This window comes from Danio rerio, chromosome 18 (assembly GCF_049306965.1).
Source record: "Danio rerio strain Tuebingen ecotype United States chromosome 18, GRCz12tu, whole genome shotgun sequence".
NCBI lineage: Eukaryota > Metazoa > Chordata > Actinopteri > Cypriniformes > Danionidae > Danio > Danio rerio.
Window position 1 is genome coordinate 38,187,481 of NC_133193.1, and position 15,216 is coordinate 38,202,696.

The window sequence follows — 15,216 nt, forward strand, 5'->3', positions numbered from 1 at the left end:
TTGTTCTGTATTTTTGATGAAAGAAATGCAGCCTTGGGGTCCGTTCTTTGTACCTCGCTTAATTGATCTAAGATTATTTGGCAGATCCCGGATCTTTTAATCTTGATAACTGATCTCTCGCTAATTTGGTTCTTCAAATGAGTTCGCGAATCAGATTAGAATGTCTGGATAAACTGATCTGAGATCGCTGTGTGTGTTGTGAAGGACAGATCTATCAATCCTCGAAATCATGATCAGCAATGCAGCGATTGGCTGACGGCACAGCAGCGTAATGACATCATCTGATTAATATTCAATTATCCATGTGAGCAAAATTACATCAAATTAGCAGTAAACGGCTTGTTAAATATGACACACAATAACCTTCAACATTTGTTGTGAGCAGCAGGCTTTACACTTTCATGTGTCAAGAGTATTCATCATGTATTTCAATGCATATCAATGTATTTAGTTTCACATTTAGAAAATAATTTCTTTAGTATAGTAGCCGTTTTGTAATCAGTGTAAAGAATAACTGGTTGTTTACAAAAGCGTTTTCATATTGGTAAAGGCGTCTGCAACTTTTGTGAAGCATCAAATCACTGGCATATTAACTATCAAAACATGTTTATGACTGCATAAATGTATTATTGCTTTAAAAAAAGTCACATATTGTGCATTTCTATTATACACAATTTGTACTAAAGCGATCTAAAAAGTTCATATCAATAAGTTTTCTCTTTGCACCACCAGGTGGCAATCTTTGTTCTTTCATTTCGAGGGTGCAGATTGCATTAGTTTTATTAATATGTATAACTTAATTAATTTTATTAATGACTATAACTTTATATATATTTTAAAAATATGTACCATTTTCCCAAGTGTATATAACTACTACTGTAAGAAAATATCAGAATTCGGAACATACTTTCTGTATTATCTTTGCTTGAACTAAGCCGATCTAATCCTGTTCATATGAATTGAACCTGCTCCCGATCAGGTTTGACCTAGCAGAACTGTTGCTATGACAACAACTCTCGGATCAGCTTTGAAGAACGAAACAATCCTTGATCGTGTCAAATCGTCAATATCCAAATCCAGCTAACTGAGTAATCCACGTACAAAGAACGGACCCCTGGTGAGCAGGATAAGCTTATTTAACAATAAACACATAATAATAATTAAAAAAAAAAAATAGAGCAGACCCCAAACTTTTGACCAGTAGTGTATATATACGCATAAAGACTGATCTGAAAACAGTGGGTGATTACCAACAGTGATAAGCCTTTCCTCCATTTGAATAAACTCCTATTCTTGGTGTTACACAAATGTGATTGGCTAGTGCAGTGTGAAACACCCAGACAGGTGTGTTGAGGCAAGTTGGAGCTAAACACTGCAGGATCACCGGCCCTCCAGGACCAGGATTGGTGACCCCTGGGCTAGTGTATGCACTAGTACATTTGCATGAATCAATCTGATTGACTGAAGTCGGTGTCTGCTTTTTCCACAAGCAACAGAGCCAGTGTGAATCGACAGACCCACAGTTCTGTTTGGGAATGCTTGACATCAGGGGCGGACTGGCCATCTGGCAATTCTGGCAAATGCCAGAAGGGCCGAACAATTTTTTAAATGTGTGCCGGTCAGCTATTTTTACATTTTTTTTTTTTTTTCATATGTATTGTTTTTTTAATGTAGGCAGCTTTTATCTCGTGCGAGATGTGAATATTATGATGATGATGGTGATAATAGTAAGAATAACAGTAAATGTTAAGCATTGGCCCAATCAGCAACAACCGGGAGATGGGCCGCACCCAATCTGAGGTTACGCAGACATAATCAAAATTTGACAAGAATGTCAAACAAACAGTGAGTGCAACACAAGCTAATTGTCAGAGATGGACCATAAAAAGGGAAAGGCAGTCAAGTCAGACATTGCCAATTACATAAAATAAAAGAACTAGTCTCGAAAGGGGGCAGTGCAGTGGCGCAGTAGGTAGTGCTGTCGCCTCACAGCAAGAAAGTTGCTGGTTTGAGCCTCATCTGGGTCAGTTGGTGTTTCTGTGTGGAGTTTGCATGTTCGCGTGGGTTTGCTTCTGGTTTCCTTCACAAGTCCAAACACATGCTATAGGTGAATTAGGTAGGCCAATTGGGAATTGGGTAACCCAGTAATGGGTTGCAGCTTTGAGGGCATCCACTGTATAAAACATATGCAGGATAAGTTGGCGATTCCCAGATTAATAAAGGGACTAAGCCGAAAAGAAAATTTATGACATTATTGCATATATAAATGGGTTGTTTTTGTTTCAGTCACATACATTAAATGTTTAAATATCTCTTAAATAGGTACTGCTCATATAATTTTACCATCTGTACACAAATATAAGTAGTGAATGTGCGTGTCCTTGGGTGGGGCTGTGTCGGTGTGGTAATGTGGGCTGGTGTGGCTACTATGCCAGGGCTGATTTTTAGTCCCAGTCCGCCCCTGCTTGACATCACTACATTCGAAGTAATAGAGATGCAGTAATGCCGTGTGAATGGGGTGTAATGGTCCATTTTTTTGTTTGTCTAATCTTGCATGAAAAGTTAAATATCATTGGGAAAATATATATCAAAAAATAAATATTTAAATTAACAAGAATTATTTGTCTCAATTTGCCTATCAAGTGTGTCAAAATGCAATTTTGAGCCCTGCCGGTCAGTTTCTCCAGATGATTGTGTCAGTAATTCCCTTCAATATTTGAACCTTCTCAGATATCACTAGTAGTCAACAATTGAAGTGGATCAAGAAAGGTTTTCAAAATGGTCCTAGGACAAGAATGTGTTCAATAGTTTTAGAACAACTTTTATTTTTGTTTTTGTTGATCCTCTTCAAATGTTGACTACTGTAGAATGCAAAGCTCAAGAGTTCAAGGTTCACCAGCAGAGGTTGGTTAAGATACATCAATCACAAAAAACCATGAAGTCCAATTCCTTCCCAGTAGACAAAGTGCGGTCACACCTCCAGTTCCTGGCTTTCTGCATAGTGGAAACGGTTGAGTTTCTCCCGTTCGCGGTTGCAGATGTCCAGCTTTGGGCCATGGGCTGGTTTTAGAGCTGGAGAAGGTGCAGGCGAGGGGGGGAAAGTGAGCTCAATCTCCTCGCTGCACCGCATGGGCACAGTGGGCACTGAGGTGGGCACAGTCTGGGCAGGAGGCAGTATGGCCACACTGTGGTCAAGATTTCGGATGAGAGTGCAGAACTGCCTCTGGTTGTTAATGGCGTTATCGTCAGGAGCTGACGTACGGAGCTGTTCTTTGGTTCGGTGGCGGTGGTGCAGACGGGACAGCAGTAATGCACACACAGAGCAGCTGCCAGCCACAAGCAGAGCGAATACACCCACCAACACCATATAAACACTGAACCCACTTGCATTCGGGTCTGACACTGCTCCTGCAACGCCAAGAAAAGCAGAGATCCAACAATGCTTTTTCACACTGTATTCACTTTTTTATGACTCTCAAACCCCCTTACCTTGACAATGTGGTTCATGACATGGATCCTTAAGGTTCAGACACTCATTTCCAAAGTAACCCTCAGGACAGACGCATTTGTAGCCTCCTCCTGTGCTGAGGCACGGCATCTCCTTTGGGCAGGGGTTGGGATTGCAAAGATCCAGTTCCGTCTAAAACAAGACATGTAGTTACCTTTTACTGAATAATCAGAGAGTGGACACAATGCAATATTAGCTTGAGCTGTTTTAAAAAGTCGTTTTTATACTGCACTTTACAGTATGGTTGCTTTAATTCAGTTTGGTTTTGCGTTTCCACTGCAGTTTAGTGCAGCTTAAAATGGGTGGAATTACTCTAGTTGTTGCCGTGACATCATCGTAAACATGGTATAAACAAAACCTCGACACAAGCAACTCATAACACAGAGGCAATGCTGTTCTATGTAAATAAAGAATAGTGCATTTACTTTTAAATAGTGGATATTTGGTTTCTTGTGTCACAAATCCAATGATGCTGGTATAGTGAAGATTGTCTTGGTCCAATTGGTGACCAGCAGAGTGTTTACATCACATTTTAGTAACAGTATTGTTCGCTTGAAACCCCAACCAAGATTGTACTAAAAGACTGCAGTGAAAAGCCTCCAAAAGTGAGCCTTACCAAACTGAAACTGCTCTACTATGGAGTGTATTGTGCTGTAAAATACACACTTTATTGAAAATTCAACGGCTTCACAGATTTAAACAACAGTTTTTTTTTCTTCCATATGAGGGGTCTGCCATCATGATGACTTTGGGCCCTATCATGCACCCGGTGCAATAAGGTGTAAGACGTGTTTGCCCAACTTGTTGCTATTTTCAGATCAACACAACCCTAATTTTTCCTGCCACGTTGTTTAAATAGCAAATCAATTTGCGGCACTTTGTGGACTCATAGGTGTTTCGGTCTAGAAAAGAGGTGTGTTAAGGCACATTGTTAGCGCATTGCTATTTTAAGTAACTAAAATAGACTGTTCAATAGACCAGCTGAAATCAGGTCTAAAGTTTGGCGCAAAGCGAGTTACACATTGCTTAAAACATGCAGGATGTACAACAATACGGATATGGCTTTACAAATGAAAAATAATTAAAAGATTAAAATATAAAAAAATATTACTTTCTAAATATTAAAATAAATATTAAAAAAGCATACCTCCATGCCTTCTTCACCTCGGGGGCTTTTATTCGTTTATTCATGACAACTTGCGTTTGTGTAATGGTATTATTATCATTAGTATTATTTATTATATACATATTTATATTTGTTTTATTAAAACAAGCTTAGAAGTTTACCTGTCAGGTTTTGGACTTTTCTTTGGATATAACTTAGTTGTTTGACCACACTTTATTATTATTGTTTTTCATTTATTCGTTTGCTGGAAATTAGAACTGAATTTAGAAATAGTTTTGAAACAAATCTTTGCGCTTAACAAACTAAATTAATTATAATGGATGTCTTCAGTGTAGTAAGTTTCCATTGTTTCCTTATCCACAAAAGAGAGAAAGTGAAAGTAAAGGCCGAATGGAGGAGGCTCATTATTCTCGCGCTGCAGATGCTCTGTTTAACTGTTTTCACGCTAGTGAAGTGTTTAGTTTTTACACTTACCAAAGTCAGTTGGGCAACTGTAAACATGAAAAGTAATTTTTCGTCCTTAAAATAGCAAAAGTGGATTCAGACGCCCTGCGTTTAAATTTTTTTTTTCAAAACTGCAAAGCAAAAACATTTTGAGCAATGGTAAACATAGCCCATGTTCTGTGGGTTAATCCAGTGTTTTTTTTTATTTCTTTGCAGTACAGGAAGAGATTTAAAATGAACCCTGTGAATTAAGATCTGTATGACTTAATATAAAGTAAATGATGTCTCTTACTAAAATATGTACTACAACCCATGTCTCTTACTAAAATATATACTACAACCCATGAAATGTATTCATTATTTAAAAAAAAAACACATTTCAGATTATGAGGGCCACTATTATTTTAGCTGGGCAGTGCATTCTGCATCAGTCATGTCAAATGGTTGCACTCTGTGAGCTGCGGGTGCTTACTGTTGCTATTTTTACCGCAACACAGCTCTGAAAATAAATTTGATACATGATATGATGCCACATTGTGCAGCTATATATCTGATAATAATAATCTGACTGTTTTTAATATCTTTAGCCCAAGGCTCCATGTTTATCCATATATATTACTCTGGATCCACTACTGTAACTTTCTCAGTTGGTCACATCCGTTTTTTTTTTTTTTTTTTTTTTTTTTTTTTTTTTTATAGCAATCATAATGATCTTCCTTCAACCGTCAGTCTGCTGTAAGCTCAACATTATGAGGAGCTGTGCAAAAAATCAAGTTCCACCCACATTTTCTCCCCCAAATTCTGTTTTTCTCTGGAATTCATCATAACACTAAAGGTTTACTCAGACTTGATGCAATTAAGGCTGAATAAATTGCAGAATCCTGTGGTGATGGAAACGAAGCAAGTTCTCACCTCACAGTGGGTGCCCGTGTATCCCAGCGGGCATCTGCAAAGCAAGCCTGTGCCACCCTGACGCTCCACACACTGCCCTCCATTAACGCAAGTGTTGCTGTCACAGGCATTTACCGCTATCTGGCACAGTTTACCAGAGAATCCCGGCAAACACACACACTGCGAGTCCTGCACATCACACACAGAGGTTAGCTGTGCTGAAGCAGAACTGGATAAATGTCAAAGTGTCTTCACATCCTCAAAGAGCAAGAGAGTTTATCAGCGTGAAGCATTTCTTACCTTACAGTGTCCTCCATTCAGACACAAGCCCCGACAGCTACTGTTCCCTGTTGAATAGATGATATTTAAAAAAAAAAATCAATAGCCAACCATGTGGAAATGCTGGGTTTCACTGAAGAAAGAGACTAGCTAACTACATACATCAATAAAATATGAATCTACAATGACTGTGTGAACAGACTATGGCAGGAACAAACTCGTAATGAGTTCACCGAGAAGTCATTTCCCACCAGCACTGATACTGTCATGTTTGATTGAAAGTCAAATCACGTAGGTTGTTTATTTATTTATATTTTTTATGGTTTCGTGAAAGCACACCACATGTGATGTTGCAGCTCTGCTTAATACTCACAGATGTCACAGTTTGGTCCTGACCAACCAGGCAGGCAGTCACACAAATATCCTCCAATGAGATTCCGACAGGAGCGGGCATTGACACACACTCCAGTCTCACATTCATTAGTGTCTAAAGGTGAGGAAGAGACACAAAAATGAAGTCAGGCTATAATAAGTATAACATCATATTAATATATTTACAGTATACTGTATATACAGTTGAATACAACATTATTAGCCATCTTGTGAGGTTTTACATTTTTTTCAAATAAGTGCTGTTAAAGAAATCAGGAGAATTTTTCATACCATTTCTTATTATTAATATTTCTTATTATATATATATATATATATATATATATATATATATATATATATATATATATATATATATATATATATATATATATATATATATATATATATATTTTTTTTTTTTTTTTTTTCCTCAGGAGAAAATCTTGTTTCTTTTAGTTTGGCTGGAATAAAAATGTTAAAATGGAAAGGTTAGTATTATTGGGGCCCTACAGAACAAACCACAGTTGTCCAAAGCCTTGTCTAATTAACCCAACCTGTGTAGGTAACCTAATTATCCTATTTAAGCTGACTACCAGTATCTTATAAATAGTACACTATGTAGTGTCCTCATGGAAAAGACAAACTATATTAGTTTTTAAGACTATTATGCTTAAATGTGTTGGAAAAAATAAACAGGATGTGGCCATTTTATGGGTGGCAATGGTAATCATTTTGCCTTCAACTGTAGATATATGTATAATGTGTATAATTTGTATAGTATGCAAATTTCATAAATCTAATACCCAGTCGATCTTCAATATTTGCCAAAACTTGCAGCATATTAATAATGGATAATGCCACATTTAACTTGACCTACAATCCATTTCCAATGTGTGATTAATGAAGCAGAACTAAAATCTGCTACAAATTTAACATCTTTCTTGTTTGACTGGACTGCCAATATTAAAGACTTCAAGAAAAAAAATCCTTGCATTGCATTCTGAAGGGCTCATCATATGCTCTGATCCTTTTGAAGTGTTTACTTTCCAGACAGCTTTGTAAAGAAGCACGCACTGCTCTGTCATATACATCACAAGTTAAACCTCCGCAAAGAGTCTGCAAATAATTATTCTGCACGGTTATAATCTACATTTTTTAATCCTTCCCAATACCTACACATAACAACTGCCACACTAACTATTTATAAGCAGCAAAGTTGATGCTAATTTGAAGCAAAAACAAAATAGTGAGCATTTCTGCTAAATTTAAAGGATGAATACATTTTTAGAAATTAGAATTGACTGATGGCTTTCACTTACATTTGACAGCCCTCAGAACATTTTCTGCTAGGAAAATTATTGATTTAAATAAAGAACCAATCCACTTCTTTTAAACAAATGCATGGTATTCTGTCAGATGTTAGTATTTTTACCACTTGAATACAGAGAATGAAAAAATGCTTCTTTTTTTCCAAAGCTGTGCATTTTCAAGATATATAGTATAAAATACACACACATAATTCAAATCCAGATCAACAGGGATCATTTTCCAATGGCAAGCCCTGATAAAAAAAGCAAGTAAGCCAAAGTTAAGTTGTGTAAGAGACCAATCACACTAAACATGCTCTTGGCGACTAGGTGCCTTTTTAAAAAAAATGATTCTCTAATGGCCGCAAGTGTTTTTTGCTCTGCTTATACAGCCTGTGTAAAGTTTAAACCAGCTGTTGGGCCTCGTGTTCATTCTATGGTGCTCTGTGCGCATGCAGCTGAAAAAACTTCAACTCTGAGCAAAATAAAAGCATTCTATGTCAAATCAAATGAAAGCAGATGTGGGGTTTTCATTGAGGTGACAAGTATTTGTGTTGTCAATATGTCTATGGAGACTTTTAATGTTGAAGAAAAAATTTGTGGTTGCTATTTCAATTTATCCAGAGCTCTATGACTTCCCAAATCATGAATATCACAATATTATTAAAAAGCATCAGGCCTGAAATTCAATTCAATTTCATTCCATTCAGTTCAATTCAATGTGTTAATTGTCATGTTTACAGTAAGGAAACACGTTTCCCTGTCTGTGTGAATGTAAATAACATATAATACTGATTGTGGAGTAATGTAAACAGATGTAAACAATGTATAATACTTCTTAAAATTGTCTTTATTATACAAAAAAGTGCCTGGAGCAACTGGCTTATGTGCAAACGACAGTATAATAGCCAGAGCAGATTGAGTGCAATTGTATGAATTAATAGTGCAAACTGGGAGGGAGAATATAGTGTGCTACTGAGCAATAAATAAAACTGCTTATGTCAACTGGTTATCAATTTAAAAGTCTGATAGCTGATCGGAAAAAAGAGTTCTAAAATGAAGTCATTCTGGCAACAGAGATGACCAATAGCATCTGGATGTACACTAGGATATGCAAGCTGAGACTGCATATCTCAGACATGCAATGTCAGACACAATGCACTCAATGGAGCTAAATTGTGTGTTTGGCACCTTGTGCTCTCAGAACAAAAAAGCATGTTTGGTGTGATCAGCCACTAACGAGGGACGCCCCCAAGGGGTGGCCACCTCTTGGCTCTCCTCTGTGAACACCCTTGTGGCCACCTCAATATGAATTTGCTGTTGATATTATTAATTTAAATGTACTTATGTAAATTCCCAATATTTCAATAAATAAATAAAATGCAGTCACTAAATTATTGTTGGTGCCACTGACTTGGCTGATTCACTGCATCTCCGTCTCCCCCAGTGGCGGATTTAGGCATGGGGACGATCGCCCAATCCTCTTGCTAGGGGCAGCATGTGGAGACAGTGGCAAAAAATCCCCTAGTAAAAGCATTGGGATACGATTTATTTTATTTAAGTGTATTAATTTAGAGTGGCACTCCCAGAATAAAGACATCAGGGATCGATCACAGTTGGCATCTTTTGTACGTGTTCTCTATGTGTAACGAAACAACCCTGGTGAAAGCAAACTGACGCATGCGCAGAGAATCCATTCCCGTGTGTCTCAAGCGCTTCTGTATAAATCCCGGTTGTTTGCATGCACGCCGTTAAAATACTCGCCGCTCATGTGCCATAAAACCGGAGTAACAGCCTTTTGTGCAGAGGTGTCGGTACGCAGCGAATTTTGCAAGCCGATAAAACTAAAGTTTATATAATATGATGATGATATTACTTTCACTAAGCATGGCTATGAAGCAGAAAGGAGGAATAATGAGTCAGGGGGCTAAGACTTCACAACATTAATTCTCGGTCAAATGTCGGGTCTTAGAACACAGATAATTCTATAAAACATTTTTTTGTATTCTATAAAATTGTCATAACTAATATCCATGCAAAATATTTCTTAAGCGATCTGCAGCTGTTACATTATTTTCCAGTAACATTTAGGACTGATTTCTGCAAATTATTTTGAATAATAGTTGTATAAAAATATTAATAATAATTGTATTTATTTAAAATAAATATAAATAAATTGGGGTGGTTCGCCCAGGGTGTCATTTAAACTAGAACCACCACTGCCCTCCCCGATCATCATTGATAGCACGCACACACCTTCAATAGACACCAATGGCAATTTAATATTTACCTTAAGGTACATCAATAGAAGAAGCTGTATTAATAAGATTGTGACTCAAAAAGGAATATGGATAATTGGTATTATAAGAGTCTCTATAGTGAGGGTGTGTGTGTATATAGTAATGCCTTTTGTCCAGTTTGTTCATTTGTTTTATTAATTAACTCATTAATCTTCATTAATTTTAGACATGGCATACTGTATGCTGTACAATAAAAATAACTGAAGTTGTTTATATATTTATGTAAAGTGTTTTTAAACTAAATGTTGACTTTTTATTTTTGCACATGTACTTGCTGAATTATTTCAAGGAATAAATTGCAGTATTTCAAGAGTAATTAATTAAATGAATTAAAACCACATTATTTCATTTACCAGAAACAAAAATAACTAACATTATACTGAATTCATTGATTTTTTTGTGTGCCACCCCAAGATTTGGTGTGGCCTCTTTTGGCCACCCCTAAGAACATTTTCTGTGGGCGCCACTGCCACTAACTCTTCAATTTTGAATGCAACACTTTTTTCATCTACACTTTTCTCATCATCTTATATTTCGCTCCAGTAAAATCCAAAAGTCTTATAACTCATTCAGGACATGCATTAGGGTTTCACTTACTGTACTATACCTCAAACACAAATTGCTGTAATAACTTATTAATGGCAGGAAAGCACTATCTCTTAAATATCTGTCTCAATCAGAAAATGTTTATTCTGCCTACGCCATTTCTGCACTGGTTAAAACCCATATCTCGCCATCAAAGACAGATGCCTCTGTGCTGACGCTAGCGGCTGTTTTCTGAGGTGTCACTGTGACACACGACTGCATTTCACAGAGTGTCAGGAGTCTAGAGAGACTGATTCACTCCAGAGACCCTCAGCTGATCCGAGCCTCAGGGCCAGTGGAGTGTAAAAGAGACTCTCCCAGCATCAACAACATCACTGATGGATCCAACCACAGGTCCACGCCGTTCAGCAATTAAATACACTGCACACTCTAGCATGAAATTGTCTGATGTGGGTTACCGGATAATGGTCGTGGAGCAATGATGCTGATGAACAGTTTCAATGTGGCTTGTGCTGATATAGAATTTTTAAACACAGGATGTTTTTACTTCCATCAGAGTTTCCCATCTCTGGATTTGTTTACTGTGATTTGGTGGTTTCAGACAGCGAACATAGTGGTTGTTTCATTTTTTTTATGGCTTCTTATGTTTAATTCCTTGAAGCATTACTAGTCCCTGAGAGTGCGGCAGTCCCAAGCATAAACAAGACAGAACAGGTGTTCACATTGTTCGCAGGTAAAGGACGGTCTATGACATGTTTAGGCAGGTAGAGGCAGGTTACAGCAGGTGAGGTGGTGGATGGGTACGAGCGTAAGGCCAGGTAAGGCAAGTGTGGGCATGTATGGACGGCTCAAGACGGGTGAAGTGAGAGTGTTGCTTTTGTACTTACCAAGCTGGCAGGTTCTGCCAGTCCAAAAGGGAGGACAAAGACACTGGAAACCTTCAGGCGTCTCTTGACATGTGGCTCCACGACCGCAAGGACTGGAGTCACACTGCTGCACTGCTGTAGATGAAAACAACTTGTCATTTCAGTCATGTCTCATCATCTATTTTCACTGCCATTCATTCTATCTATCTCACACTTTATGCACTCGTATGATAGTGCTCATACGGTATATATGTGACCTGATCCATCAAAATCAGTCACAGTGACCCAAGTTTCAAAATTGAGATGTTGGCACTAATGGAAAGAGGAGACTCTACAATTTAAAGTGATACCCTATTTAAATTCATACATTGAATGGTTTTAAATTCACACATTGAATGGTTTTGAAGATGTATGTCAATTTAAGTGAGGGTTTTGCCTGGGATTTTTTTTTCTGATATCCTTAAAAAATCCATTGCATTTAAATGGTTGAACTATTTTTTACAGCTTAATTTGTACATATATACAAAGGCTATTAAACCAGGCTGAAGCTCAAATTATTTTTAAGTATTTAATTGATTTTATTTAAAGGCACTTTTTTACCAATATTTACTGAAATCAGAAAGGCTGCTACATTTAAGCAATGTTAAAGATTTCATAACAAAGATAAAGCAGTTACATATTGGGTTACAGTATATCTTGTAATAGGTGAGAGAGGCCATAGACAGACATGCTGTATCTTGTAAACAAAATCTTCCTCAAATGACATGGTCTTCATCAGAAAACATGGTTCTTGTAACTTAAACTGTTGTAACATTTGTAACTGTTAGGCCCAATCCCAATTCTATTTTTGAACCCCTAGCCCTTCCCCTTGGCCCTTACAACCGAGGGTTAAGGGGAAGGGCTTCAAAATATACCCCTAAGAATTGGGACAGCACTATAGCACCTGCACACGTCATCATATGTCATGGCCATCTCATGCTTCATGTGAGATCAGATGATCGCGACTGCTGTGGTTATTCCAGTTGTGCTATTTTTGGGTATTTATCTTCAGGAAATCACTGAAGGCATATATTATGTCATCATAACGATCGAATGTGCAATAAGATCAGTACTGTGCATTTACACAGTGGCCATATTCATTAATGTAAACACACGAAAACAACACTAACATTATAGCAGACACTGTAAAAAGCTCATTCTCAGCCACTAGACACTTCTGACAGGGTATTCGAGTGTCATTGAGTGTCAGAATGTTGTGGGACTGCTATACAGGAGTTATGATTATGGATGGGTTTTATTTTAAAACATGACCATAAAACATGAACACGGTTATGAATAAATAAAAAAATATGTTTGTCGTAAAAATTCGTAATAATGACAAAAAATCCTGATCTTAGTTCGAAGGGCTATTTACACCTTCCCCTTAGCCCTACGTCTTCAAGCGAAAGAGAATTACGACACCCCTACCCCTTGATGTGAACGCGCAAAACGAGGGGTAGGGGTAAGGGGAAGGGCTAAGGGGGTAGAATTGGGATTGGGCTTTAAATTGATTTAACTTCATTTTTAGAATTATTGTACGTTTAGTAATTATTTGAAGCAGCAGGTTTACTCACTTTTTAGGTAAATTCAGTAAATCCCTTTTTACATTGCAATGTTCCTTGCATGCTAAACAAAAATGTACCACCTAGTCTTTTTTATATTTAAGGAAAAAAATCACCAGTTTAAACTCATTTTTAAAATACATTAGTGTTGGTACTGATTCACTGATCCCCAACTTTCAACTGCAGAAAACATGTAAAAATACTGCAACAGTCTCCTATAGCTCTTACAGCCTGTTCAACCTAGATCTCTACATCCTACATGTCCTTATGTGATTGCTGATTGTTTGTTCTTCAGTTAAGCAGTATTTTTTGTCTGAGTAATTTTGACTTAAATTGGCTACAGCAGTACAGGAATAGCAGCTGCCTTTGATTGGAGCTGATTGCAGGTGTGTGTGTGTGTGTGTGTCTGTGTGTGTGTGTGTGTGTGTGTGTGTGTGTGTGTGTGTGTGTGTGTGTGTGCGTGTGTGTGTGTGTGTGTGTATGTGTGTGTGTGTGTGTGTGTGTGCGTGTATGCGTGTTTAACTACCAGAGGCACAGGAGGGTCCTGTCCACCCCGGCGAACACCGACAGCTGAAACCTGATGGATCTTCAACACATGTTCCTCCATTCTCACATGGAGCAGAAAGACAGGCATTCTCCACTGTTAAGGGAATCAGAGAAAAAGCTATAATCTGCATCACATCTCTGCCTTGCATCATATCCTGTGCTGTGCCAATTGGGTAATTGGGTAGCCATAGGATAAAAATCTGAATAAGCCTAGACATGCCTGAATAATAAGAATTTAGTATGTGGAAATGGCATACTGTGAGCCTCAATTATCTTTGTTTTGTCATTCTCATGCAAATCTATGAGTGCATTAATCCAGATGAAAAACAGGCCAATTGGAATAAAACACAGACTGACAATCCACACAGAGCATTAATATAACTTTTAGAATAGATTAACGACGATATTTTTTTATCGCTCAATAAGAGTCTTGCGTTAACGCAGAACGTTAACGGCAATAACGACCCACCACTATATATATATATATATATATATATATATATATATATATATATATATATATATATATATATATATATATATATATATATATGATTAATGACATTTAGACTTAACAGTTTGTTGGCAAAAGCCTTTAAATGCCACTTGCATTGGACAGCAAAAGCCACTATGTCCTTAGAACCAATCAGAAGGCGTAAATCGAATAAATGTAGTTTTCAATGTAGCGGCATGCTGATAAACCGGCTTTTATGAGGAGACTGCTTTATTCTGATTCATATTTAGATTTTAAAAGAAGTAGTACTGCATGAGCCTGTCTGATTGTCACTGAATGGCAAAAGAAAATGTCCCTTCCCTCACAACTCTGTTCATAATAAGAAAAAAGAAAAAACATATTGAACAGTTGTAAGTGTAACATGCATCTTTAACGTGTTTTTTTGTGTGTGTGCAGTGATGCTACTTTTGAATGAGTCTAATTAACTTTACATTAAACAACACCATTTTAGGATGGAGTTCTTTTATCCCACAGATGCTATGACATGATATAAACAGAAGAGACAAAAAAGACATGTTACGATCAAGACCTTGATTATGGTGAGAATGAATGAACGACAGCTTAAAAGCTTCTAAGAGACATCCTTTCTTTTTTCTCAGCACTTGTTTTACAACAACACTGTTTTCAACACTGTTTTATTTGCTAATGTAAGCAATTCTTTTTAAGATAAATATAATGTATACAATTATGCAGTATTTATATTACTTTATACTATAGGTCTGATAATCTTTTTGTAAATGGACATTGGATAGATATTAATGTTTCTCTATGTTTTGCTCAGTTCTAATATATCAAACCAAAATAAGACTGCAAATAATACTTTTACAAAAATAAGACTGCTTATCGTACAACAGGAATAAGAATGACTGAATTCTAAACAGGAATAACAGCACAGCCTGAACATTAGAATAATCCT

At 37.1% G+C, this 15,216-nt stretch overlaps 1 protein-coding gene across 1 annotated transcript in view; it reads right to left on the bottom strand.

Annotated features, from left to right (window-relative positions):
* Positions 1 to 1,170: 1,170 nt before the first annotated feature.
* LOC100535882 (uncharacterized) overlaps positions 1,171 to 15,216 on the bottom strand; it is a 120,139-nt gene continuing 106,093 nt past the window's right edge. The window contains exons 8-14 of the mRNA XM_003200473.7: positions 13,767 to 13,880; positions 11,661 to 11,774; positions 6,622 to 6,735; positions 6,270 to 6,316; positions 5,991 to 6,158; positions 3,490 to 3,640; positions 1,171 to 3,408 (exon numbers count right to left, since the gene is read on the bottom strand). Coding sequence (XP_003200521.2) covers positions 2,972 to 3,408; positions 3,490 to 3,640; positions 5,991 to 6,158; positions 6,270 to 6,316; positions 6,622 to 6,735; positions 11,661 to 11,774; positions 13,767 to 13,880 — 1,145 coding nt within the window. The 3' untranslated portion in view covers positions 1,171 to 2,971. The remainder of the gene's footprint in view (positions 3,409 to 3,489; positions 3,641 to 5,990; positions 6,159 to 6,269; positions 6,317 to 6,621; positions 6,736 to 11,660; positions 11,775 to 13,766; positions 13,881 to 15,216) is intronic.